The 25,165-nt window shown below is 41.6% G+C and overlaps 1 protein-coding gene across 1 annotated transcript; it reads left to right on the forward strand.

Annotated features, from left to right (window-relative positions):
- The first annotated feature begins 214 nt into the window (after positions 1 to 214).
- Positions 215 to 17,583, forward strand: ALKBH8 (alkB homolog 8, tRNA methyltransferase). Its single transcript, XM_010729025.3, has 5 exons — positions 215 to 348; positions 4,967 to 5,121; positions 5,875 to 6,140; positions 13,113 to 13,262; positions 14,652 to 17,583. Exons 1-5 carry the CDS (start codon positions 248 to 250, stop codon positions 15,219 to 15,221), a joined length of 1,242 nt encoding a protein of 413 aa, XP_010727327.1. The 5' UTR covers positions 215 to 247; the 3' UTR covers positions 15,222 to 17,583.
- Positions 17,584 to 25,165: the final 7,582 nt, after the last annotated feature.

The following is a 25,165-nucleotide window of genomic DNA, read 5'->3' on the forward strand; positions in this document are numbered from 1 at the left end:
ATATATGAATGTGTTTATATATGCAGGTTTTGTGGTTGTGTCAGATTTTTGAACACACTGCTGAAAGGAAGAGATATTAAGAATGCAGTATAGAGACAAAGGCTTTTGCTTTCCTAGGAAATACACAGCTGCTTTGTGGCAATATCTTGATTAGCACACAGGTAGGACTTGAGAATGCCTAGCTAATATGTGATATTCTGTAAGTCATGTTCATTGGTGGCTGGTATTTTTTTCCTTTTAGATTGTGATGGATTTCAAGCACCCTGATGGCCACACAGTGGCAGTTATGCTGCCTCAACGCAGCTTATTGGTGATGACTGGTGAATCCAGATACTTGTGGACACATGGGTATGTGTAAGAGCCCCTGTCTACTCATAACGAAGGAGAATGTATGTTGTTTATTTGCTTTGTCAACAGTATTCTGTATTGAAAATTACTCTGAAAGAAATCAATGAGGTTTTGAGATAATTAGACAAATTTCCTCCTTGTCCAGATGCTAATAAGATTACACTGGAAAATTTGGGATTTTAGTAAACTAGCTGTCAATCCCTGAGCTGCAGCTCTCACAAGTTGTTTTACTCAGAAGTCCCTTGCACTTTTCATAGAGTGAAAGTCCTGTAAAGTGGCAAGGAATTGATTATACTGGAATTAGCTTCATTTCTTTACCCTCTTTTCAGCCCACAGTTCTTCCTGCTGTATCACTGTTACAGTTGGACAAAATATTGTGGTGTTAGAATTGGAAAGAATATTGTAGAGAAATGAAAAGTAACAAACAGAGAAGGAATGCTCATCTATTTTTGAAGATTCAGGTTTGCGATGAAAGACTCCACAAAGGAGAGATCTCCAGAGAAGACTCTTGCCACAGTGGCAGTCAGTCCTTAAATGGGATCTAGGATGGGTGGAGCCTGGCTCCTTCCTGTCACGCAGCTGAATCGCTTTCACCTGTGCTCCCACAGCTGACCCAGTCCTTTCATCAGGTGGATCAGTCAGTGGTTCAGGCTGTGACTCAACAGTTCCCATGCTGTCACATATGCCAAAGCATTTGAAGAAGGGTTGGTTTAGGAGAGTGACTTCTCCTGCATAGAAGACTTCAGTGTCACAAAGGGGAGTGAGTTTTCCTGGGCTTCTTCCTGTTACTTTAGGACCATGTCAACTACTGATAAGACTGCTTTGTAGTGAACAGGTTTGGGATCCTGGAAAAGAGATTTCTTGAAATCTTGAGGCTTTGCTTATTGTACAGTTTAAATAAGATTTTTGAATCATGCATCACAGGGAAGTCCTTACAATAGGAGTGCTAACATCAAAAAGGCTAAAAACTTGGCAAGGTTTGAGTGACAGTAGTTTACTTCAGAAGAATATGTAAACCCTCCTATTGCACAGAAATGCCCTCGGTAAATGTTTCTTCCTTTGTTCAACCCAAAGAATCACTGATTACAGCAGTAAATTGGAGAGACTAATTACATTTTGTAAATAAAAGACCAAATTCTTTTATTGACAATTTTTCTGCCTTCTAATTTTACTGGTTATTTTGTATAGTGAAGAAGAGTGAATGGAACTCCCCAATGGCCTGTACATTGTTCATTTTTGTAGAGCACTTATACCACCTGTGTAGTTGCTCATTAAATTAAATAATTGTAAAAAGCAGCTGGTATTCCTGATGTGCATCATTCAAGAAGACTTTTGTTTTTTAGTGTACAAGACTAGAGATGGATCTCAGCATCCTAAGCTTCTTACTCAATTCTGTCAAATAGCGTCTGCCTTTTCTGGAAGGGTTATCTACCACTCTGAAAACAGTGTTCAGTTTTCACATAAATGACCTTGCTGGCCTGGAGTGGTGCAGGGGAGCAATCAGGTTGGCTTCAGCTGTGCCTGTCCCATTGGTCATGGTGTAGGGCAGGCTGAGGCCACGTGGGGACATCAGCCAGGGGTCCAAGCCTGGATCAGCAGGGCTATGGCCGTGCACAGACAGCGGTGACACACCTGGGCTGTGGGTTGGGCATGGTGCAGCAGGACAGCCTCCACTTAAAAGCAGCTCCTGGGGGATGGAGGGACAGCCCTCGCTGAGATTTCTGGCTTGCTTCACAAGAGCTTTCTCCAGGACCACTAGCTCTGCTCTTCCCAAGCTGGCCCTACACCCAGGCAGCCAAACCTGTGGGACTGGGACAGATAGTGCACACATTCTACTTGCAGTGATTGCCAGCCCATTCGGTTTGGAGTGGTATACCTCCACTGCCTATTAAGAACTAGACTGAGATCAGTGCTTAATTCACTTTTACCCTCAATGATGATTGTGTTTTGAAAACCAAGGATGCAAGCTATGTTTGTAATGAAGATCTCAAGTCCTTCTACTCATGTATTCCCATCCCCTCTCCTTGTTTGCTTTTCCTAAAAATAGCTTTTCTGTATGGTAAATGTTTTCAGAAGCAGTAGTTGGTCAACATACTCAACTAGGGTAAATTAGTATTGGGATTTCAGTATTTCAGAGTAGGAAATAGTTATTTGTCTTCCTTTTTCCAATTATATTCTTTATCTCTTAGGTACCTGTAGTTGCAACATCAGGTATTTCTCAGATCACATCTTCACTGTTGTACCTTGTTGGTAAATGGACATCTTCTGAAACTAAGGAGAACAGAGATAACAGTAGGATTGCAAAGCTTGCCAGTAAAGAGCAAGCTTGTCTTGATGTTAGTGAAATGTGCCGTTGCAATCAGTAAGATTGATCAAGCAGCAAGAAAGAATAGTTACTTCACTTGCATCAGAATGGTTTTAAGATCATTTGTGATGTCTTTTATCTATTTCTCAGATGTCAAACTAAAGAGCAAAAGGTTCATTTTTGGAATAATTCTGGAAATACTTCCGTTGTGTACATTTGGATGCCAAAAGAAATAGGGACTTCGTTCTAACAAGGTGTTCATGAAAAGCATTTTCATTCTATCATTTCTGATAATGTGTATCTGAAAGAAACATAAGGTTAAGAAATCATGAAGTAGACCAGAGGATATGTGCTTTTTATGTCTCATAGGTGAAAGTAAAACTACAGTTTTAATGATGAGTTTTATTTTTGGATGGGAAAACACTGTTCCTGATGCTGTTACAATAAAACAACTCTGTCCAACAAAAATGATAGTATTTTATTTCTGACATTGAGAATCTTATACTTAGAACACTAGATAAAAGGCTGAGCTTTCTTGTAGCATGGACAAAAGGAGAATCGTGTAGGTTGAAAGGAACCTGGAAAAAAGGCTGTGTCTGAAAATATTCACTCTTAGTATGCACAGCTTATTGCTGCAAGTACAAATATGAGTTTATGTAAACAGTAAAGCCAGTAAAAAATCTACAAACTTTGGGCTTGAAGTTCAGCTGTCAGTGGAATCTTGACCATTATTAACTGATTATTTCATCATAGTTTCATTAGCTGAACAGGACAATTCTTGATTAGAACCCATCCTTCCCATAGCTGCCTCTAGGTGATTTCTATACCTGAGGCTGCTCTGTCGTCTTTGTGCAAGAACTACTCAGACAATCAATGTGCTGCTTTAAGACCTTCAAACAGGAGGGATCCACAGTCTTTCTCTGTGATTGGATTAAAGACCAATTTCCCTGACAAAAGGAATGACAAATAACAAGTACTGGCATGGCTGCTTTCTCATCATTCAGATCATTCTTTTGCTTGGTTAAGTACAGGCACTGATCAGCAGTTTTGTGTAACCCGCAGAAAGGTTCCACTGTGAACAAGGATTGTGACTGATGGCTCTGCTTTATTAAAAAATGTAAGAGACTTTTTTCCCCTCCCTTTTAGTTCAACCTATGAGGGTTAGAATCATAGAATCTTTTTTTACAGGTTAAACTCAGCTAACCAATATAGAAGCCACTTTTATATTGAGAGTTTGTCTTGCTGGGAATCGAGTACTTTGAAGTCAGCAGCTCCGAAGAGGCTTCACTGAGGCGACTGTTCCTTAGAGATGGCTTTTTTTTCTTTTCCTTGAGGAAATTTCTGCGTTAGTCTCCTTGAGAACTGAGTTCAGGAAATGTTTCAGTGTGACAGTAACAGTTTTGAAGTGCTAAACTATTTCCCTGAAGAGTTTCTATTTTGTTCCAAGAGTATCTACTTTGTCCCAATGTACAAGTGATGGGAAATCACATGTGGGTGCAGCTGCACCTCTTCTCTTGTATTGACTTTGCCATTTTATTTTCAGATTTTCTTCTTGTCAACTTTGGGAGAGATCCACTCCAAAGTAATTCAGAATTCTTGGTACCTTTTTGTAATGTAAATCTCTTCATAAACATATTAGAAATTTTTGTCACTCCCAGAAAAGATACTATCATTTTGAAGTTTATTCTTACAAAAGTTTTTTTGTTTTCCATTGGGGTCTGTGGCAAATCCAGAAGTAACTGAAGAAACTCAGTTCCCACTTTGCTTGATTGCTAGTTTTTGGTCAAGAAAAAAAAAATACATCTTGCTACTCCATGATGCAGATCTCCAATGCGCTCCAGACTTTGCATCTTCTCTAGTCAATAAATAGAAAAGCAATTTTGTTGTAAAGCAGAGTTCATTGAAAAGGCTTGTTTGTAACAAGAAACTTCAATCTGCAAGTTTAGAGCTGGTCGATACTATTCCTTTAAATCTGTAGCCACCATTTTCAGTAATGTATTTCATCTTTAAGAAGTATATTTCAGATTAAGTCCTAACAAAATAATCACGCTTACTGAGAGAAAGAAAGGAAGGGAAAGAAAATGTTATTCCTTTCAGCTAAATAACACGTTAATTAACATCATTAGTTTATGTGTCAGTACCTCTTTTCTCCTTTAAAACATAATAAGCTGGAAACAAAAGCTGTAGTACATTAAATAGTGTGTTGTAATCACACTTGTCGGTGTTTAAAAATTGCTGTCTTATAAAGATGAATGGTTGTTTTTTTCTAATGCAAATTTAATCAATCTTTGATTTTATGTTACTTTGTTTTAGGATTACACCCAGAAAATATGATGTCATTCAAGCATCTGAACTTGGACAGAAAGTTGGAACAGTCACTGCTGATGTTAGAGATCTAACACTGAAACGAAGGGAAACAAGGACATCGTTTACATTTAGGAAAGTGAGGAGAAGCTCTTGCAATTGCAGTGAGTGTCTTGAGGTGCTTTTCCAGTCAAAATTGTTATTTCTGTATTATCAATATGTAAGCATTTTTTGAACAAAGTAGTTTGCCCTGTTAGTTAGTTTTGGCAGTCCTAGTAGCTATTTGTAAATAGTTCATGGTTAGCTGTACTGTATGGCTCGAATTGATTGCATCTACATGGCTGCTGGAGTTTCTCAGGGTAGCAAGACATTTGTGTAACACCAGAGTCAGGCAATTAATCTGGAATCCTGGGTTTTACTGGCACCTGGAATAATCAACTATAATAGAAGTAGCTACTATCTCTTAGGTTCTTATCAATTCTGGTTATTTTTCATTGGAGGAAAACTGTAGTTTTGTGAAAATAAGTATGTTGAGGGAAGGAAAAGCAATCAAATCTGTAATAATAGAGCCATGCTTATCTGCAGTGATAGAGCCTTAGGACAGTGCAGATGATAGTTGATAGATGACTCAATAGTTATGTGGAACTGAAATCCGTTTGTGTCCTGAGAACAGACCTGTCTTGATCACTTACAGATAGCCTCTATCTGACCACATGGTCAGACTGATTGTTATAAAATCATCAAATACATCTGCAGTTTGGTCCATGTTGCAGTTTTTGAAAGATGAAGGGGGGAATGAAGCATTTGTTGCATTTCAATATTTTACTTCTTGTTTTCTTTTACTTAAAGTGTTTATTCAGTATAGAATGACTTTGTTAACATTTTTTTCTTGTTTGTGTGTCTGATGCTGCATCTAGATTACCCATCTGTATGTGACAGCCAGAAAGGACAGCAAAGACAAGCAGAACCATCATTTCCACACAATGAGTTGGAGGCCTCAGAGCTGGAGCAGGAATATGTACACAAGGTGTATGAAGAGATTGCCACACACTTCAGTAGTACCAGGCACAGCCCGTGGCCCCGGGTTGTTGAGTTTCTCAGGTCGCTGCCAGAAGGGTCAATAGTTGCTGATGTTGGTTGTGGTAATGGGAAATATCTAGGCATCAACAGGGATTTGTACATGGTAAGTAGTAGCTACTGTCATTTGTTTTCATCAGTACCAGTTTTTATTGTGTCTTGCAGTTGTGGCATGTTGGAGCTTCAGCTGTGGGAAAAGTGCCAAGGGCAGGAAGCTGTTGCCTGATTGAAGATCAATTACCAATTATGTTAGGCTTCCACATTCATTTGCTATGTGTAGTAACCTTTTTCTCAAAGCCATTTTTGCTTTGCAAGTCACACTATATACATAAAAAAGGAGTAATGGGTGCATGGGATTGAATAATTGTAATGGATCCTTTTGCCTTTTTTGCTAGTATTGTAGAGTAAGATTATTAAAAGAGAAAGTAGAGCAGTTTGAATTTTTCCAACAGGTATGTGATTTGGCTGGTGGATGGGAAATGTACGCGTTGCTGAAATTCCTGCTGGAATCTCTACTTCAGCTCAGATTTTGAACCTTTCTCACTGCTTTTCCTTGCTTTTCTCAAGTCCTGATGACACTGTTCATGTGTTATCATCACCTTACCTGTCTCACAGTCTGTGACTCAGCCCGCTTTTACTTGTCTCTCTTCCTATTATGGGGACATAAAGGACATACAAATACAAAGCAAAATATTTCATTTTCTTATTGCAGATTTTTCAAAGACTTTCTTGCAACATCAAACTTTTTATTCTTTTTGCCCAAAATAAATATTTGAGAGGTGTGTGTTATGCTCTCCCCTGTTCCAGAATTGTCTGATTCTTTTGTGTTTGTTCTGTGAAGCACTTCAAATTTTTCAAGCCTGATGGATCTCTTGTTAGTCAAAGCATTCATTATTAATAATAAAAGTCAGACTTGTTTGTATGTTACAACAGAGAAGTTTCTGTCCTGCTATTTTTATATGGCTATAAAACATAAGTTGTTATTTACAGCCCTGTCTGTATTTGTAGTACATTAATTTCCATTACTCACTTATAAGCTAGGAAAAAATCAACTGATTTATAAGCAGACATGTTTGTGCCTGACTGCTGTAGGCTGAAAATAATTGTTAATGTTCAATACATTTCAGTCTTTCACTCCTGGCTGCAAGAAAAATCAGTAAACTTAACTAGAGAAGAAAAAACTTTTCTAGGGCCTCATGTAGGTTATTCAGTCCTAGAATTAATTTGGTAAATTGCTGTTGTATATGTTGTGTGTCAGTGGTAGGCTTTTCACAGAATTACAGAATGGCCAGGGTTGGAAGGGATCTCAAGGATCATGAATCTCCAACCCCCCTGCCACATGCAGGGCCACAAACCTCCCCATTTAATACTAGACCAGGCTGCCCAGGGCCCCATCCAATCTGGCCTTGAACACCTCCAGGGATGGGGCATCCACAACCTCACTGGGCAGCCTGTTCCAGCACCTCACCACTCTCGTAGTAAAGAACTTCCCCCTGACATCCAACCTAAATCTTCCCTCCCTCATCTTCAAACCATTTCCCCTTGTCCTGCTGTTATCTACCCTTTCAAAGAGTTGATTCCCCTCCTGTTTGTAGGCTCCCTTTAGGTACTGAAAGGCTGCAATGAGGTCACTCCGCAGCCTTCTTTTCTCCAGGCTGAACAAGCCCAGCTCCCTCAGTCTATCTTCATAGGGGAGGTGCTCCAGCCCTCTGATCATCTTCGTGGCTCTCCTCTGGACCCTCTCCAACAGCTCCCTGTCTTTCTTGTACTGGGGGCTCCAGATCTGGACGTGATATTCCAGATGGAACCTCACAAGAGCAGAGTAGAGGGGGACAATCACTTCCCTGTCACTGCTGGCCACTCCTCTTCTGATGGAGCCCAGGATACCATTTGCTCAGAAATACTCAGAATACTGAAAACTAGGTAAAGGGACCTGAACATGTAATGTGCTGCAGAGGTTAGTCTGCATTTATAGACAGCATTTGAGGTGTAGCTGTAATGGAGAGTCAAAGTTAAGGTACCTTCTTATGCTATAAGCTGTGTCCAAAAATGTCTTAATGGAGCAGCATGCTGTCATTTTTACTTCAGATTCTTTAGATGAGATGTGAGATGAGATGAGTCCAGCTACATTCAGTGAAAATGACAGTTCTGTAATGGCTGCATTATTGTGACACAGTTAAGGGACAGCAACTTCGTGACAAACAGAAATTCAGGTTAAGAGTGTCCAAGAGAGATAGAATCCACGTCTGATGGAGGTAGGGAAAGAGTGGAGAAAGAATCTGAGACCAGTTGTCTGAGATCACTTTTCTTTCTCTGTCACTCTCAGCTTTTATTGTTGAAGAGAATGCAAAAGAGAAATGTCTGTAGGGTTGTTTGGTTGGTTGGGTTTTCTTATGCAATCTCCTCCCCATCCAACTTCATTTGGAGGAATCACTTTGACAGTTTATATTTCAGTGTTATCAAGATCAACATCCATATCTATAAACAGGGCTTTTATTCTATAAAATGCAATATTTCAGTCTTTCCCACACACAAGCACCGCAAGGGTTTCATTCCAGAGCCTGTTGACATCATTGCAGCATATCTTATCCATTTTTATGAGTTGTAGCTCTGTCTTTGCAGTATCCAGTGTCTGGGCAGGTGTGATGATGTGCAAATCCCTATAGGAGCATCCCTGTGTGGGGCTGAGGTGTAACTGAAGGACATTAAACATTTCAGTTCAGTCAGAAGGACATTTCAATTTTCTGGTTTCCACTTCTAATTAAATGGAGAAACTGGTAAGAAATCTACTAACAACTGAAAAAAGCATTGGGTAGATATTTTTCTTTGTATTTAAAGAAGTGACTCTACTCACCAAAATAGTTATGCTAGGAAGAAAAATGATGGCAGTACGGGAGCCCTAATGGTTTGTTTTAATACAGACATTCATATATATTTTTTTTCTTTTCTGCATTACTGTCCTGAACTGAGATCAGCTGGAACTATATTTTGTCAGGGTTTGGAGAGGAGGAATGGTGAAGGTCTGCATTAATGTTGCATAAAATGGATATACTGGATCCATGTTGCTTGAGAGCAGGTTCCTAATGGACTTAGCAGTAAGTAAAAACAGGGGGGATAAACCCAGCTGGCAAAGATATACCTGGAGCCAGATCACAGGATATTTTAGCAATTGAAGGGTGAGGCAGAGGAGCCTTTCCTACCCTTTTTTCTCAATGAGTAGGAATTGTTAAAATGGTGGGGGATCTGGGTCTGAAGAGAGCTTGGAAGGCACCCTGACTCTGACTGTATGGAATGGAGAAGGAAAACACTACGTGAATAGAGTACTAAAGGCCAGGCAGACCAACTGGAGCAGGGAGATTTGTCTTGCGGTGTCTGTGCTGGTATCTTTCTTTCTTCGTGTGTGCATGTGTGCTGGAATGTAATTGGGTTCCTTGAGGCTCTGACGTTAATTATAACTGCAGTGATTATCTAGGGAGCCATATCGTTCCATTTAGTGGTTGGATTTCAGAATTAGATGTACTTTTTTTCATCACTTTCTAATGTGCTGCACTGGTCAGGTTTACAGATACTTAAATGAGCTATTTCAGCCAGATGGAGTTTAGTAATAATGAGATAACAAAGGAAGAAAATACATAATGGTGGGCAACACTGACCTGTCTTTACCTATCTTTATTTAAGCCTGCAAGATTTGCGGTTCCATTACAAAGCGTGTTATTTGTCTAGAGCTCTTTTCCTGTAATGATCAGTTCCATACCACTGCATTAAGTAGATTTATAAAATTTAGTTTAACTACTCCTGGATTAAATGGCAGAGGTGAAGATCAGAGTGAGATCTCTGCTTGTGTTATCTCATTCCAGGGAACCCAAAACAGAGCTACTGGAAATTCATACAAGTCATGAGTTTTACTTTTCTTTCTCTCTTTCCTTTTCCCTTTCATCTTAGTCTTTTTTGATATTTCTTTTTTGATATTTCTTTCATTTATCTGAAGGTTTGCTGATACACATTTCCTGGCTTAAAAACAGGAATTGGATGCAGGGGAGATGCGAAAAGATTCAAAGCAACTTGGTGAGAGGTGGACTGGCTAAAAGGTGGATTCAGCCGCAGTCAGCTGTGCTTTGTGAGATAAATAAGAAATTGGGTGGCTGAAGCAATGAGTTGGATTTGGAAAACTCAGCGAATAGGTATGTGTAAAGATAGAGAGGACTCAAGAAATAAGAAGAAATATGAAACCTTAAAAATATATAAAGCTCAACTCACCAAGGAGTGTTCTAGGTTAAGATCCTCTTCATTTTGGACACTGAGCTAATTCCTCTACCTTTCTATGCTGTTCTAGAAGGGAAATCATATTGTACCCAATGCTAAGCATCAACATCAGCAATATGAACTGGTGAAAATTAAAGCATTATAATTATATTTTTTAATGGATTGATTACGTTTGATTGGAGAGAGAAAATGTAAAACTATTTAAAAACATTTCTTTGAACTGTTTTCTGTAAATGCAGCATCATCACATCAGAGCTTTACTCACGCTTCAGAATTAGAAATCAGGTAACAGAATTGGGAAAAGTTGAGTTTGAGGTTTCTGTCTCTTGCTGAAAATATATTCTTAGGAGACATCAATCTCGTTCTGAAACATGCTTTATATGTTCATAAAAATCATAGATGGTCTTGGTTTCCAGCTGTGAGCTGGCACTGCACCACTGAAATTAGCTGCTTGCTGCCAGCTTATTGTTTTCTCAGAGGCTGAAACCAGTAGATAACTGGTTTTGAATGAATGTGTGTTTCTTGTAAGCTACAAAATGTGGAAATGCAATGATTATAATTCTTTTAAAATATCGTGCAAAGATAATTCCAGTAAGGATGCTAAATTTGCTTAGCTCCAGCACCAGGCAGATTTGGAATGACTCCCCACATTCAGTGTTTATGCATATATATGCAGCACCTATTACAGTGTTTATATCAAAACCAACAGAAAGATGTGCCTCATGCACCTATCTCAGAGCAGCTGTGCATTCACATCCATCCATTTCAAGGTCTCAATTTTCCTTGCAAAATGGAATCTTTTTGCTTTGGATGTAGATTCACTTCAAGTATGACATTACAAGTAAGCCTGACTTCGTAATTATTTGATATAATTTAGATGCAAATGAGGAATTCACATTCTAGCAGTTGTGCCTTTGTTCTTGCTCGCAGTTCACTGAATTTCATTAACATACAGTGCAGTTCTTTTCAAGGTCATTTTTGGAGGGGAGGATTAAATTTCACTATCCAACCTGTTTTTGCTACAGAAGTGTAGGGTCCAAGCAGTTATTTCTGGGAAAGCTTATGGAAGTTGCAAGTACTCTTCTTCCTCCTCTTTAAGCCAGCATCAAATTAGATCCTTTGACTTTTAATAAATACTGCATTCTAATGTCTCAATTGCAGAAGTAGTGGAGGGCACTGGTAATGAGGCATGGAATCTCCAGCATGCAGGTTGTCAGCTAAATTCATTCCATGATGAGAGTAATTTAAAGACACTTCAGTTGGTATCCAGCATGAAATGATGGGATTTGTGTTTACTTCCAAGTAAACAAGAATTCCCTCTTTTGTTCACTCTCTGCTTCAGTAAACCCTAAGAAGAGGCCAGGAAATAAATGAGAAGAAGGTGCTACTGGGATTGATCTTTTCAGGCCTGTTTAGAGCTAATTGTCAGAACAATATGTACACACGTAGAGCTGGTTTTGTGGAAAGTTATCTTGGGTTCTCAGTTTGGCATTTTCAGAACAATTTAATTGGACCAAAAGTTAGGATCCAGAGTGTCTGGAAGTCTCTACAGGGAAGCTCACGTGGAAGCTTTCAGGAAATCTGACTGGAACGGAATCCTGGCTTTCCTCAAAGCTAGGATGGTAGGTGGAAAGCTAAAAGAATTTTAACTAACACAACTGGGAGATGTAATGGAAAATATGTTTATTTTTATCAATTGCTCCAAAAGAGATTTTTAATTTTGGCAATACTGTCATCTCTTCTGAGCTGATGAATTAGAGCAGTCTGCTATACTTCTTGCATTGGGGATGGCTCAGTATTCTTTTTGTGTGAAATAAGATAAACACTGTCAGCAATAATTACTTAGGAATCTGACTCTGCTCCTGGTTATCTGTTTGTTGCTGATCATTGAAAACAAAAATAAATTTAATGTTCTTATGCAGGCTGAGTTTGATATATGACTTTGTAACAGGATTTTGGTTTGAATATTGTGTGTGCTTGGCAGACATAAAAATGAGGGTGGTGTATGCATCACTCCATTTATCCTTATAGAAGGGTCTTAATCAGTTTGAATTTATTGTTTCTTTGCAAGTGTGTAAAACATCCTTTTTCTAGATGCTTTTTCTTACTGTCTTTGACTTGGATACTGGGTAAAGGGGTTTCAAAATGGTTTCTGGAGATCATTTCATTTGAGTTGTACAGGAACCTGGAAAACTGTGTTGTGCTGAATATGAAAGCTTAATCTTCTTTGTGTTTTGGTGCTGAGGTCTGGACTGTACCTAAGCACTTCCTTACCTAAACTGAAATGACGAAACGTGATTAGTGAGGCTGTGTGATGTACTTCAGAGTCACCATTTTGGCATTTAGACTTGTAGATTCAGCATTTTTTAGTTTATTATTTGTCTGCTTAAAATGTTCTTGTGTTATGGGTCGCATAGAAAGGAACTGAAAATACCGGGGCTGGGTTTGGTCATCTCTTTGCTTGTTATTTTCTGGTCTCAAGATACCATCGGAGCCAGCTTTGAAAAATGCTGAGAGCTGTTCTGTCTTATCTTGGTTCAAAACTCAGCTGCTGTGATGAGCAAGCAGCCAATCTGCTATCTTTCACTTCTAAGTAAACATTTTTTTCTTTTTCTTGTTGATATTTGGGACTCATATATTTTTCTTACATAAGGCTATTTTTTGTGCTTGCTCTTGGTTTTGTTTTGAACTAGAATGTGTTACCTTGGTAAGAGACTGTAATGATTCTATTACTGGAAACGTCAAGTGAAAATCATTTTTCAGTCTTGCGATTATCCTTCTTATGAAAAGCTTAATGGAACACTTTCTGTTACAGATCGGCTGTGATCGCAGCAAAAACCTTGTGGATATTTGTGGAGAAAAAGGTTCCCAAGCTTTTGTCTGTGATGCCCTATCAGTGCCAATCCGGAGTGGTTCTTGTGATGCCTGCATCTCTATTGCTGTCATCCACCATTTCTCAACAGCAGTAAGTCGCTCATCTCTGTGCTCCACTGTGCTCTTGCATTGCTCTGCAGAGCTACTAATATTTAAAACAAAACAAAAAGCAGCAAAACAATTTAGTAGATTGAGATCATGGAAACAAAACAGAACAATATGAAGTAAAGATCAAAGGTGTGCATTTGGTATTAAGCAGTTGTCAGAGCAGATCTAAGCTGTTGGACTGCCGCTACCTCTGAGATGTTCTCTTCACGCTCTCCTTCTCCCCTTCAGGTACAGTTGCTCCTCCTGGCACTTTCATCTTCTAGGTTTTTGTGTTTCCTTTTGTTCTGCCTGCAGTTAGTGACTCCAGAGAAAGTGGGCTTTGCTTTGGGATTCAGGAGATGTGTTATTTCCAGGCTCAGATACTGAACAGATTTCATGGTTTTAGTTTTGTGGATTCATTCTGAAGAGAATGGGGACACTGCTCACTTGCTCCCTGTATATCTGTGCTGTCTAAGCTTTAGGCAGGAGCTGTGCAGCTGTAACAAGCTTCTAGGCCATGAAACCATAATGCCATAGTGTCATCTTACAGAAATGAAGTGAATGTTTCCAAATGCAGTATAAAAAATAGGAAGCAGGCTTGTTTTGGAGAAGGCTTATGTGTCTTAATTGGGGTAATTAGAGGACCTGTGTTGAAGTTGTGAATTTAACTCCTTTAACTGCAAACTCTGTATTTAAATCTAGAATTTTAAATCATTGTAGAATTATAGAATGGCCCAAGTTGGAAGAGACCTCAAGGATCATGAAGCTCCAACCCCCTTACCACAGGCAGGGCCACAAACCTCCCCATTTAATGCTAGACCAGGCTGCCAAGGGCCCCATCCAATCTGGCCTTGAACATCTCCAGGGATGGGGCATCCACAACCTCTCTGGGCAGCCTGTTCCAGCACCTCACCACTCTCATAGTAAAGGATTTCCCCTTACATCCAACCTAAATCTTCCTCCTTCAACTTAAAACCATTTCCCTTTGTCCTGCTGTTATCTATCCTTTCAAAGAGTTGAAGATCTCAATCATCTTTATTGATGAGACCATCATTTCCAGCTGGGCTGAAATGTCCAGGAAGACCTGGTCAGCACAGCACCGTTTTCAAAAGGCAAGAGAATTGTGTTCAGGAAAACGGCTTACTTTATGCATAGTGGCCTATATTAGGAGTTATTTCATGGAGTCATAGAATGGCCTGGGTTGAAAAGGACCACAATGACCATCTAGAGTATGGCATTGTGTGCTCATACATGGTAGGCAGAAATGGATATTGTCTAGTGGAAAAAATTTCTCTGACCTTTATTATATGTTTTGGATGTGCTGCCAGTTCCGTTCTCCTGTCTTTTCTGTTTATCTCTATACCAGCTTCCCACTTCTGCTTTTCCTTTATAGGAAAGAAGACTGGCAGCTATCCGTGAACTAGCCCGGCTTCTAAAGCCTGGTGGAATGGCACTCATTTATGTCTGGGCAATGGAGCAAGAATACAAAAACCAGAAGTCTAAATATCTTAAGGAAAAGCATGGCAGCAAAGACAAGGAGGAGGTAAGCAGTACTGGCGTGTCCCAGAGACTGCTTGACGATCAAAAGCCTGATAGCAGCAGCCAAGGCTCAGCATGTTCTGACCGACTCCTTGATGACTCAGAGGACAAAGACTGTGCTGCAAAGCAAGTGCTGGACTCCACGCTGCCTGTTCACACCAACCGGACCTCCTTTCACTCTCAGGATATGCTGGTTCCCTGGCACTTGAAACGTGGCATCAAAAAGAAAGGGGCAAGTGCTGATGAAGTGTCATTTCCAGCTGGCTGTAAGGAGTCGCAAGAACTCAGCCCTGTTTTCCACCGCTATTACCATGTGTTCCGTGAAGGGGAACTGGAAGCAGCATGCAGATCCTTGGACTGTGTGAGGATTCTAAAGAATTACTATGATCAGGGAAATTGGTGTGTGGTTCTAGAAAAGCTGTAGACCACGGTACTTCCTCGATTGCCTTTCTTTTTTTGTGGAAATATTTTTGATGTAGGCTGTAGCTATTAGCTCTTCTAAAATATCAGAATAAAAGATTGTTTATTAGCAGTAATGAACACTGTGTGCATGTGTTAACAAAATAATGACCAAATTCAGATAGAACACTCAGCAAGGAGTGAGCTACAGGGAAAAAGATTCAGTGGGTAAAATACTGGCTACAGAAGTCAGCAGGACCAGGTTTAAGTTTTAAAGACCAAAGGCCTGGTTCTCCATTCCGTTACACCATTTTGTGCCAATGGAGCTGTAGTGGTCTCTGTGCACGCTACCAGCTTATTGGAGTGCAGCTCTGAGCTGATCATTGCAATCAGGAAATGTAAGACTGTAGTACAAAGATTAGGGCAGACAGGAGGGAATGAATGGCATGTAAAGCACTTTTGGCTACAGAGCCAAATCATTGTCTGAAGTCTGACTGACTCCTGTGATCGACTGTTTCTCAGGTGTTGCACCAGGAGTGGTTGGGGCATCAGTTAAGTTAAGGAAAGGGAGATTCTTGGTTTAATTGTTTTTTGAGGCATTGCCTGGGCTTGTCCCTTGCACTGATTTCTTCTGTTTGAGCCACGTGGAGGCAGAGGCACATCCAAGGCAGATGAGCCCTCCTGGGAATGTCTGGGAGTTTGTCTGCATGTATTCAGCACACATCACTGATACATACATAGCTGTAGGCATTGGACCAATGTGTTTGCAGATTGACTGGTGAGCTTATGTAGGAGGAACTTTCCTTGCTCCTTGATAACCTGTGTGGTCAGCTTCTGTGTAGGAGTGGTGTGTGAAGGTCCTGGTATCGTTAGGCAAGATGTGCTTCTGGAAGGTGAAGACTTCCCCTGGCAGGAGCATGGGCCTTCACAGGGTGTTACAACTCAGTATGTGTCTCAGCAGAGCCACAGGGGGCTGAGCTCAGACCCTTGCACCCTGCAAGCTTCAGCTGCTGGTGTCTGGGCACAGCAGTGCACTTGGTGACTTTGGAGCAGAGCTAGCCTGGCTCCCAGACTGAGGGACAGCCACAGCTGGGTGTCTGCGCACTGACTGACTGAAATGGCTGACTGCCATTTCAGGTCACCATGGATTCTGTTCATTCAAAAGGAGGTAGGAAGATGTCAAGAAACACAGAGATGTAGCATTGAGGGACTTAGTGGGCGTAGTGAGGATGGGTTGATGGCTGGACTTGATGATCTTAGTAGTCTCTTCCAACCTTAATGATTCTAGGATTCTGTCATGGGGATGACTGGCTTGGGAAGCCAAGTTAAACTTGCTGTGTGTAATTCCTTACCGCAGGTGGTTTTCCTGAAGGTCCTAGTGCAGTGCTGCATGGAGAACAGGATTCTGCTTGCCTGTGAGAGCTGTGAGCTGTGGTCCTGGCTGCAGAGGCATTAGAAGAGTTGAAATGATTCTGATATTCTCCAAGGCTTGGAAACTTTATGAAATATTTCTTTGATTAAAACCAGACAGACACTTTATATTTGATATATATTTATATTTCAGAGAGGACACAAATACTGAAGGAGAAAATAATGCAGGAGGACAGTAGGTAGACATTTAACAAAATGCATTGCAGAGGTTTAGTAAGGAACTTAATACAGAACAGAACTAATGCCACTGCTGATGCCCTTTGCAGTACTTGCTCACCCTACTTTTCTAGGAGAAAGATCTAGAAATGAAAAGAACTGAAACTCTTTAGGGTTGACAGTTGGATTTAAATGTTACAAGTTTCACAGTGCGATGGCCTTCATAATAACGCTGATCCAGTTTAGGTCTTATTTAAGTAACAAATGTGTTTAAATGGTTGTTCATTTACAATCTAACAAAGAGGAGGAAGGCAGAGCCCCACTTTGGTATGACCTGTACATCTTCTGCAACAGTCCTCCTCCAGGACACAGCATCCTCAAAGAGCATCCAGCAGGTGGAGATTCCTGCCCTGTGCCAGCAAATCTCGCATGCTGTGACCAGAAGTGGCAGTTTGTGCTGGTGGTCACTGTCCCCATTGCTCCCAGTCTCCAGTTCCAAGGACCCCCTAGGCCACCTCACCTGCTCCTGCGTCAGACTCAGCTGATCCCAGCTTCTCTTAGCTTCCAAGAGGTCATTTGAACTGTCCTAGTGCAATGCTGGCAGTGACAAAGCTCCCCTGGACCTCAGAGAGGCCAGTTTCGCTGGAAGTGCTCAGCATAGGCTGAGGCTTAGTGGAGCATTCTGTGCTCCATGGGGACCTCACTCTCTCCTCTGAGAGCGTATCACACAGAATCGCACAGAATGGCCAGGGTTGAAAGGGACCTTAAGGATCATGAACCTCCAACCCCCCACCACAGGCAGGGCCACCAACCTCCTCATTTAATACTATACCAGGCTGCCAAGGGCCCCATCCAATCTGGCCTTGAACACCTCCAGGGACGGGGCATCCACAACCTCTCTGGGCAACCTGTTCCAGCACCTCACCACTCTCTCTGTAAAGAACTTCCCCCTGACATCCAACCTAAATCTTCCCTCTCTCAACTTAAAACCATTTCCCCTTGTCCTGAAGGACAAGGCCTTGGCAGAGGGAGCAGAAGGTAAGCTTTCATGCAGCTCCTTGTGGTTGAAGGAATTCAGCACAGAGGAAAATGCAGTGGGAAGGGTGATTTCCCTGCTTTGGAACTTGATCCAATAACTTTACATATGATGTAAGAATTCTTGATAGGTTTATGTCAGTCCTCTGTCAAATCATCAAAATCTATTTTGGTACTAATTTCTGGTGAAGCTTCCAAATGGTCATTCTGAGACAACACTCAGGTCTTTACTGAACAGTGGAAGTCTCAGATGTGTTATTTTCCCTGCTTCTCTTTCTTCTTTTTCAGGAAGTTCATCAAGATTTTCATTTCTGTGCACAAAATTTCCAACACAATTTTAATGGAGTATCTGAATTTTGTTTTCAGTGAAAAGTTCTCCGTGTGGACAAAATGCTACTTCCTTGTGTAAGGAACATAATACAGAAGCTTTAAACTTTCATTTTGGGTGAATTCCTTGTTTATTAAATATGAAAATAAAAAGCTGACAGAAAAATCTCAAGTACTCTTCCCATGGCAAGTGATGCTTCAGCTGTCAGAATACCTACTTAGTCATTTTTTTTCCTTCCTTTTTCTCATGAAAGAGACCTGAGGCAGTAGAGATTCCCCCAGCTGAAGGCTCTTCCATGGACCCCACAGATCTGTCCTGATGGCCCACATGGCAGGAGGTGATGGCATTTGACTCCCTCCAAAAGTTCTACCTGACACAATCTTTGTATTGTTTTTCTCCAAGCATATTGATTACAACCAATAAGGTAATGAAATTCATGCAGAAAAGGCTGTCTTAGCAAACAGCATTCCAGTTTCTTTCTTCCAGGAGAGCTATTGCATGACAGGAAATGGTGAAGCCAAATGAGGACTTAAGGAGATGTGGACTTCAGAAGAACTTACAAGGGAGTCATAGAACCACAGAAGCATTTAGGTTAGAAGGGACCCTTAAAGGCCATCTAGTCCAACTCCCTTGCCATGAACAGGGACACCTATAGCTCCATCAGGTGCTCAGAGTCCTGTCTAGTCACTCTTCAGTCCTGCAGACAACAGTGTTCTCTGCAGACAAAGCAGTTAATCTGTACAAGAGATGTAGATATTTAGGTTAAGGTCTTTTCTCTCAATTTATATTCTCAGAGTGGTTTTAGAGGTACAAAAGCAGTATGTCTGGAGCTGAGGGCAGTTCATTTTGTCTCAGGTCTCACTCGTTCAAAGGCGCAGTGTTTTAGTGAGGGTTTGGCAAACAATGGTAGCCCCATGCTGATGCAGACAGAAGCCAGCAGCAGTTCATGTTGAAAATAAAGGTCCTCCTGAGCAGACAGCACTATTTATCCTGCATGTGCATAGAATCACAGAATGGCCTGGGTTGAAAAGGGACACAATGATCATCTAGTTTCAACCCTGCTGCTATGTGCATGGTCGCCAAACAGGCTGCCCAGAGCCACATCCAGCCTGGCCTTGAATGCCTCCAGGGATGGGGCATCCACAACCTCCTTGGGCAACCTGTTCCCGTGCATCACCGCCCTCTGTGTGAGAAACTTCCTCCTAATATCTAACCTAGACTTCCCCTGTCTCAGTTTAAAACCATTCGCCCTTGTCCTTTCACTATCCACCCTCGTAAACAGCCATTCTCCCTCCTGTTTATATGCTCCCTTCAAGTATTGGAAGGCCACAATGAGGTATCTCTGGAGCCTTCTCCACGCTAAACAAGCCCAGTTCCCTCAACCCTTCCCCATAGGAGAAGTGCTCCAGCCCTCTGATCATCTTAATGCCCTCCTCTGGACCCGCTCCAGGAGCTCCACATCCTTCCTGTGCTTTGCATCCCAGGCCTGGACACAGTACTGCATATGGAGCCTCACAAGAGCCAAGTGGTAGGGGACAATCATCTCCCTTTCCCTGCTGGCCGCCCCTAATGCATGATGGGTCCTGATGAGTGTCTTTAGACAGAATAGGGCCAATTCTCTTCCCTATTTCCCTGTTGCTAGGAATGAAGATGTGACCGCCCTTGCTAACAGAACAACCTGCTATGGGTTACGTGTCTTGAACCAGCTCTATTTTTCAGTCTCTCAGAGATGGCCAAGCGAAAGGCCTCAGAAGACACTTTTGGACTCTGGAGTGGCAGTGGAATAAAGAATCTAGGAGAAAGAGCTCATCATATTTCAAAACTGGCAGAAAGAAAAGGCATGTGCATGAGGGTCGCTGGTGTTGCTTCGCTGTGATGTTTAAGCAATGAGAATGGTGGGAGACCTGAAGAAACGTGCATGCGGAGCTGTGCTCCTCTGAGCTCAGCGGGGTTGGTGCAGTGCCCCGTGGTCGAGACTGCAGTGCTGGTATGTGTGCAGACTGAAATACAGAAACACAGTGATTATTCATGTGATGCTACTGTCTCTGCTCTGTCTGATGACTGAGAGGGATGTTTGTTCACTTTCTGGCTGTGCAGGGATAAAATAAACAGAAAGGGCAGGAGTGGGGGGATTCCCTGGAGATGAAGCAGCTCATAGAAAGGGCTGTTAGCTCAGTGGCCTGAGACTGAGAGAGAAGGACTTGCTGGCAGGATTGTGTGCTTTTTTTTACTGCAATATTTTAAAGGTTGAGCTCCTAGCCTAGCTGCCCAAGAGATGGCCGGAGAGCCAGTGGGATGCTATCACTGGGAGTCATTTTATGTTTTGGGGAGGAGAGAACTTGCCAACTTGGTAAGGAAGAATAAATTAATTGGAAAGGTAATGCCTGCTGCTTGTTAGGATGCCTTATTTGAGAGGTTGAGTTGCTTTGTTCCCTTGCGTTAAGGAGACAGTGGGCCCAACAAGAAGTGTTCCAGTTTAGAAAACACAAATGCAAACTCTGGTTCCTGGTCCAGAACAGCCCTGTGTATTGCTACAGGTGAGGGACTGACTGGCTGTGTGGCACTTCTGCAACAAAGAAACTGGGTTCCTGGTTGGCAACAAGTTGGGTATGAATCAACCCTGATACAGCTCAGATTGCTCATGTAATATCTTCCTTGGAGATTTTCAAAATTCACCTGGGCAGAGGCCTGAGCCCCTTGCTTTTACTTTGAAATATGCTTTGTTTTGAGCAGGAGGTTGGACTATGTGAGATCCCAAGGTCCCACCAACCCAACTTCTTCTTTAATCACAACAAATCTCCAGCATTTCCTTGTTTTTTTTCATTCTCTGGTTGGGGAATGGCTCCTGTGGGCAGTTCCTCAGTGCCTCTCTGCATTTCCGTTTCCCTTGCTTCAGCATTATCTCACTGCTACTTGTTGCTGGCACTGACTGTTGGCTCCAGCAGAGGGGCTGTGTGGGAGCAGCAGAACTTCTATGAACAGGAGTTTCTCTGTGATTCCTGCTTTGAATCCATGCAAAGCTCATTCACTGCCCCAAGGGATGGGTGCTGGCAGTCTGGCACAGGAAGAAGGGCCAAATGGGGTTCTTCCAAAGTAAGGGGAGACCCTTCATGCTAAGAAGGATAGCGGTGTTCTTGGCTGCCTCAGGCAAAGTACCACCAGAAGGTCAAGGGAGATGATCCTTGGCCTTTGCGAGGCACTTGGGGTGCTGGGTCCAGTGCTGGGCCTCACAGTTACAAAAGAGACCTGGATATACTGGAAAATGAAGGGACTGGAGCACCTCTCCTATGAGGAGAGGCTGAGAAAGCTGGGACTGCTCAGCCCGGAGAGAGGAGGCTCAGAGGGATCCCATCAATACCTGTAAGTAGCTGAAGGGAGGGTGCAATGAGGACAGAGCCAGGCTCTGCTCAGTAGTGCCCAGTGCTAGGACAGGAGGCAGTGGGCACAAAGTGGCAAAGTTCAGAGGTTCTCTCTGAACACCAGAAGCACTGGCACAGGTTAGACAAACACTTCTCTCTTACTCTGCATTCCTGATCTGACTCTGAATTTTGTAAATTTTGTAAATTGTTTGTAAATTCACTGGCTAAGACCTGATATATTGTATATATATTGATATATATTGAAGAACTTACAGCACTGCTGTCCCACCATAAGGTAGCTACAATAAAAGCACCTTCCCTTCATTTCATCCTGCCTGCCTGAGTCTGGTCTGTGTGTTCACTGATGGCCACTGGTTGCTGCCGCCTCTAATGACAAGTAGAGGTGATGTTTGACATGAGACCACCAGGTCAGTGACAATACTTGAAAATACAAGCAGTTTATAAAAAAGAATGGTGTAATGGTCCTCAGGCCTTTCCTGCTAATACTGGGACAAATGAAAAGACAAAAAAAACCAAAACCAAACCCAAAACCCAAAAAGATCAACCTCAGCATTTACCTCATCATATGCATTTGAGGGCTAAGGTAAAAGCAGACTTTCAGACTCTCTGCTGTACATTATCTCTACTTGGAGAGCATTGCCAAAATGAAATAGCTCAGATACATGCTTGGTTTTGGACCTAAGCATGTGACTGTAGATCCTTTCTTAAAATTCTTCAGACTGCTGCTGCACAAGGTTGCTATAGGGCTATGCTTTCTGAATGTCACTAGCTTACGGGACAGAAAAAGGAATAACCGGTATGTTTCAGGCTGTACTTTGCTCCTCCTCCCTTTCCAATCTGGACTGCAGTGACCCTGAGTGGGTTTCTGTGCCTGCAAACCATTCTGCACTACCCTGAGAAAGAAAAGAGAGGTGGTAAAGGGGAGCACTGGCAGAGAGAATCTGTAGAAAAAATAATCTGGAAGGCAGACCAGTAGAGTAATTGTTTCTTATGCCATTAATGACAATCCAAGTGCTGGAAGAGTGTAAAAGAGCAAAATAGACCTGTTTAGGAGGAATGGTGACAAACTGTGGAGAGCAGTGTGGTTGAGTGTGCTACTAGGTGCTACTAAGCGTGTGCTCTAAAGAAGATAGCCATAGAGAATCCCTCAAAATCTGACCAGCAATGGAGCCAGTGAGCTGGAAAGATCAAAAACATTGTGCTAAATGCAATGGGCACCTTGTCTTCATGCTTGAAAAGTCAGGGATCGAAAAGGATAAAGGTTTTGGTCAGAGTGTGAAGAGCAATGCTGAACACGTGTTAGCAGGCTCTTCTTGCCCAGTACAGTGTGACAAAGAGGAGACAGAGGATGAAAAGGAGATGGGGATGGAAGCTCTCTCTCACAGAAATCAAACCTGTGTACCTGGGAAAACAGAAAGTAGAAATAGCAAAACATTGCCAATGACTGATGGGTGTTACAAGATGCCTAAAGGTCAGACATAGGATCATATAAAGAATAGTTTTGGAAGGGACCTCTGCAGCCATGTAGTCCAATTTCCTGTTCAAACCAGGCTTAATTCCAAAGTTAGAGCAAGGTGCTCTCAAGGCTTTGTCCAATCAACTTCAAAAACTTTTCAAAGATGGAAGTTCCACAACTTTCGTGGGTATTTGACCTTGATGTGGGCCAAAGATGCCATTAAGAACTTCTTCCATGGAAGCTTCTGTATTACCAATTCCAAGCAGCTCAGAGGAAACGTTACTTTTTATCTTAAAAGGTAGCCAGCTTGGGCACTATGAAAAATACCAGCAGGGAGGAACCATGTTTGATGCTACTTATTCTGTCCTCTTATCTTGGAGGTATGTGGCTCCCTCAAATAGCCATGGAACGCTTGAGTTCTGAGTTTTCCTTTTGAAGGAGGAACCAGACTAGTTTTTATGCCCCAAATCTTATTTGGGACTTGCTTTTGTCCTCGTTGAAATAATCTCCCTTCACTCACTTTTCTGACATTCAGTATTTGTTCTTTTGAGATATTGCTTTTCTTCATGCCTTGGGAAATAGTGATGTCCTGTTCTTACGCCAGGATTACTCACCTCCTCCTCTTGGCAGAACTAAGAATACAAAACTTTCCAGTGTGCTGAACCCTATAGTACACATAAATATAAATACAAGCATGTACTTCATGCATACAAATGAGACTCAAACATATGTCTCAATGCTGGCTTTTGACTGAGAGAGAGTTGACTTCCATCACATCTCTGTTGACAGTGGATATAAAATAACTAGCTCACAGTCTTTAAAGAAATAAGGCAGTGGAGGAAGTCAGGAAGTTGCTTTATTCTATTAGGAGATTGAAGAGGAGAGAAATTATGAGAATGAGTTATAGAGAAGAGCTTGTAGAATAGAAACTATAATGTAATACAGCATGACAGCAGAGAGCTGAGACTAAGAGCGATCACTTAAAAGGTGTGATCCCAATGGGAACAATTAAAGTAAATGTCTATCAGATATTAAATATAGGTTAGAAAAACAGCAATCAGTCTGAGTGATAGCAGGCTGCTGGTGTGCATACAGAATGAAGAGAACTCCCAGAAAACAAAACAAAGACAGCCGTGTAGGTGAGTCTTTCCTGAGCAGAGCTCAGGCATGCTCCACATTAAGTAAACGGCAGTGAGCACATCTGGGGAACCACGTGCCAGAAATTAGTGCCATGCAGCTGCCACTGCACATAGCAAACATTCTGAATTTTGCAAAGTGTTCTCATGACAAAGTATGGGAAATACTGGGTGGATGGGGAGCCATTCCAAGCACTTACATGATGAGAGATTTAGAGGAATAGCATTCTCCATACACTAGAAAATTTTTGGATTTACTGGAGTACAGACGAAATTTAGTCTCAGAATTTCAGTTCTGTTCATAAGAACAGTTTCTATTTGCGAAGGGTAAAGATCTGCATGGAAATATTGAAGAAGATAAATAGTTACTGTCTCCAGTGTGCTTTGTTTTGTGTATTCTTCTTGCGGCTACAATTAAGGACTTCTTGTCATTATCACTTTCTGTGTGTCACTATGTTTTTTCTATAACTTACTGGGGAGAAAAGAAGGGAAGACATTTAATCCATCATTGCAAATCTCTTTTATGTGTGCTAATGCACTTAATATGAAGTGATTACACTGACAACAGCAGCATTTGGACCCTAATTTATTATGCAAATAATAAATTTGCAACTTGCCTGGCAATAACTAATATGTGTCCTCCTGGCACGGAATCAAAATTGCATTGCTTTGTTAAAACTGCTCCGAAAGGCCATACTTGACATCTCAAGTACCCAAAAATTAATCGTTTTCCTTTTCTTTCCTGCTTCTTTATGAGCTATTTGCTACAGAGGTACTTGTTGGATGCAGACATCCTCTGCCTGATGTGCTCTTGTCCAAAATCTGGATACAGCTTTCCAGGCTGAGCTACCTCAGAGTAGACATTAGCGTTCATGTCTATGTCTCAGGTCAATGTCTAGACTCTCTGAATAATTATCAGAGACAAATAGGGACTTTATGGTTTTATTTACCTGACTGACTTTATTTTGCACATAATATTCAATGCCACAGCTGTCATCAATGACTTACACAATTAAGACCTTCTCTCAGCCAAGACTGTGAGGTAGT

This window comes from Meleagris gallopavo, chromosome 1, assembly GCF_000146605.3.
Source record: "Meleagris gallopavo isolate NT-WF06-2002-E0010 breed Aviagen turkey brand Nicholas breeding stock chromosome 1, Turkey_5.1, whole genome shotgun sequence".
In the NCBI taxonomy this organism is placed as follows: Eukaryota; Metazoa; Chordata; class Aves; order Galliformes; family Phasianidae; genus Meleagris; species Meleagris gallopavo.

What these genes read in the sequence shown, in the direction of transcription:
- ALKBH8 (XM_010729025.3), top strand. Translation starts at nt 248, where the DNA reads ATGGATTTCAAGCACCCTGATGGCCACACAGTGGCAGTTATGCTGCCT. An exon ending in AGATACTTGTGGACACATGG is followed by an intron (nt 349 to 4,966) that starts GTATGTGTAAGA and finishes ACTTTGTTTTAG; the next exon opens with GATTACACCCAGAAAATATG. An exon ending in TCCACCATTTCTCAACAGCA is followed by an intron (nt 13,263 to 14,651) that starts GTAAGTCGCTCA and finishes TTTCCTTTATAG; the next exon opens with GAAAGAAGACTGGCAGCTAT.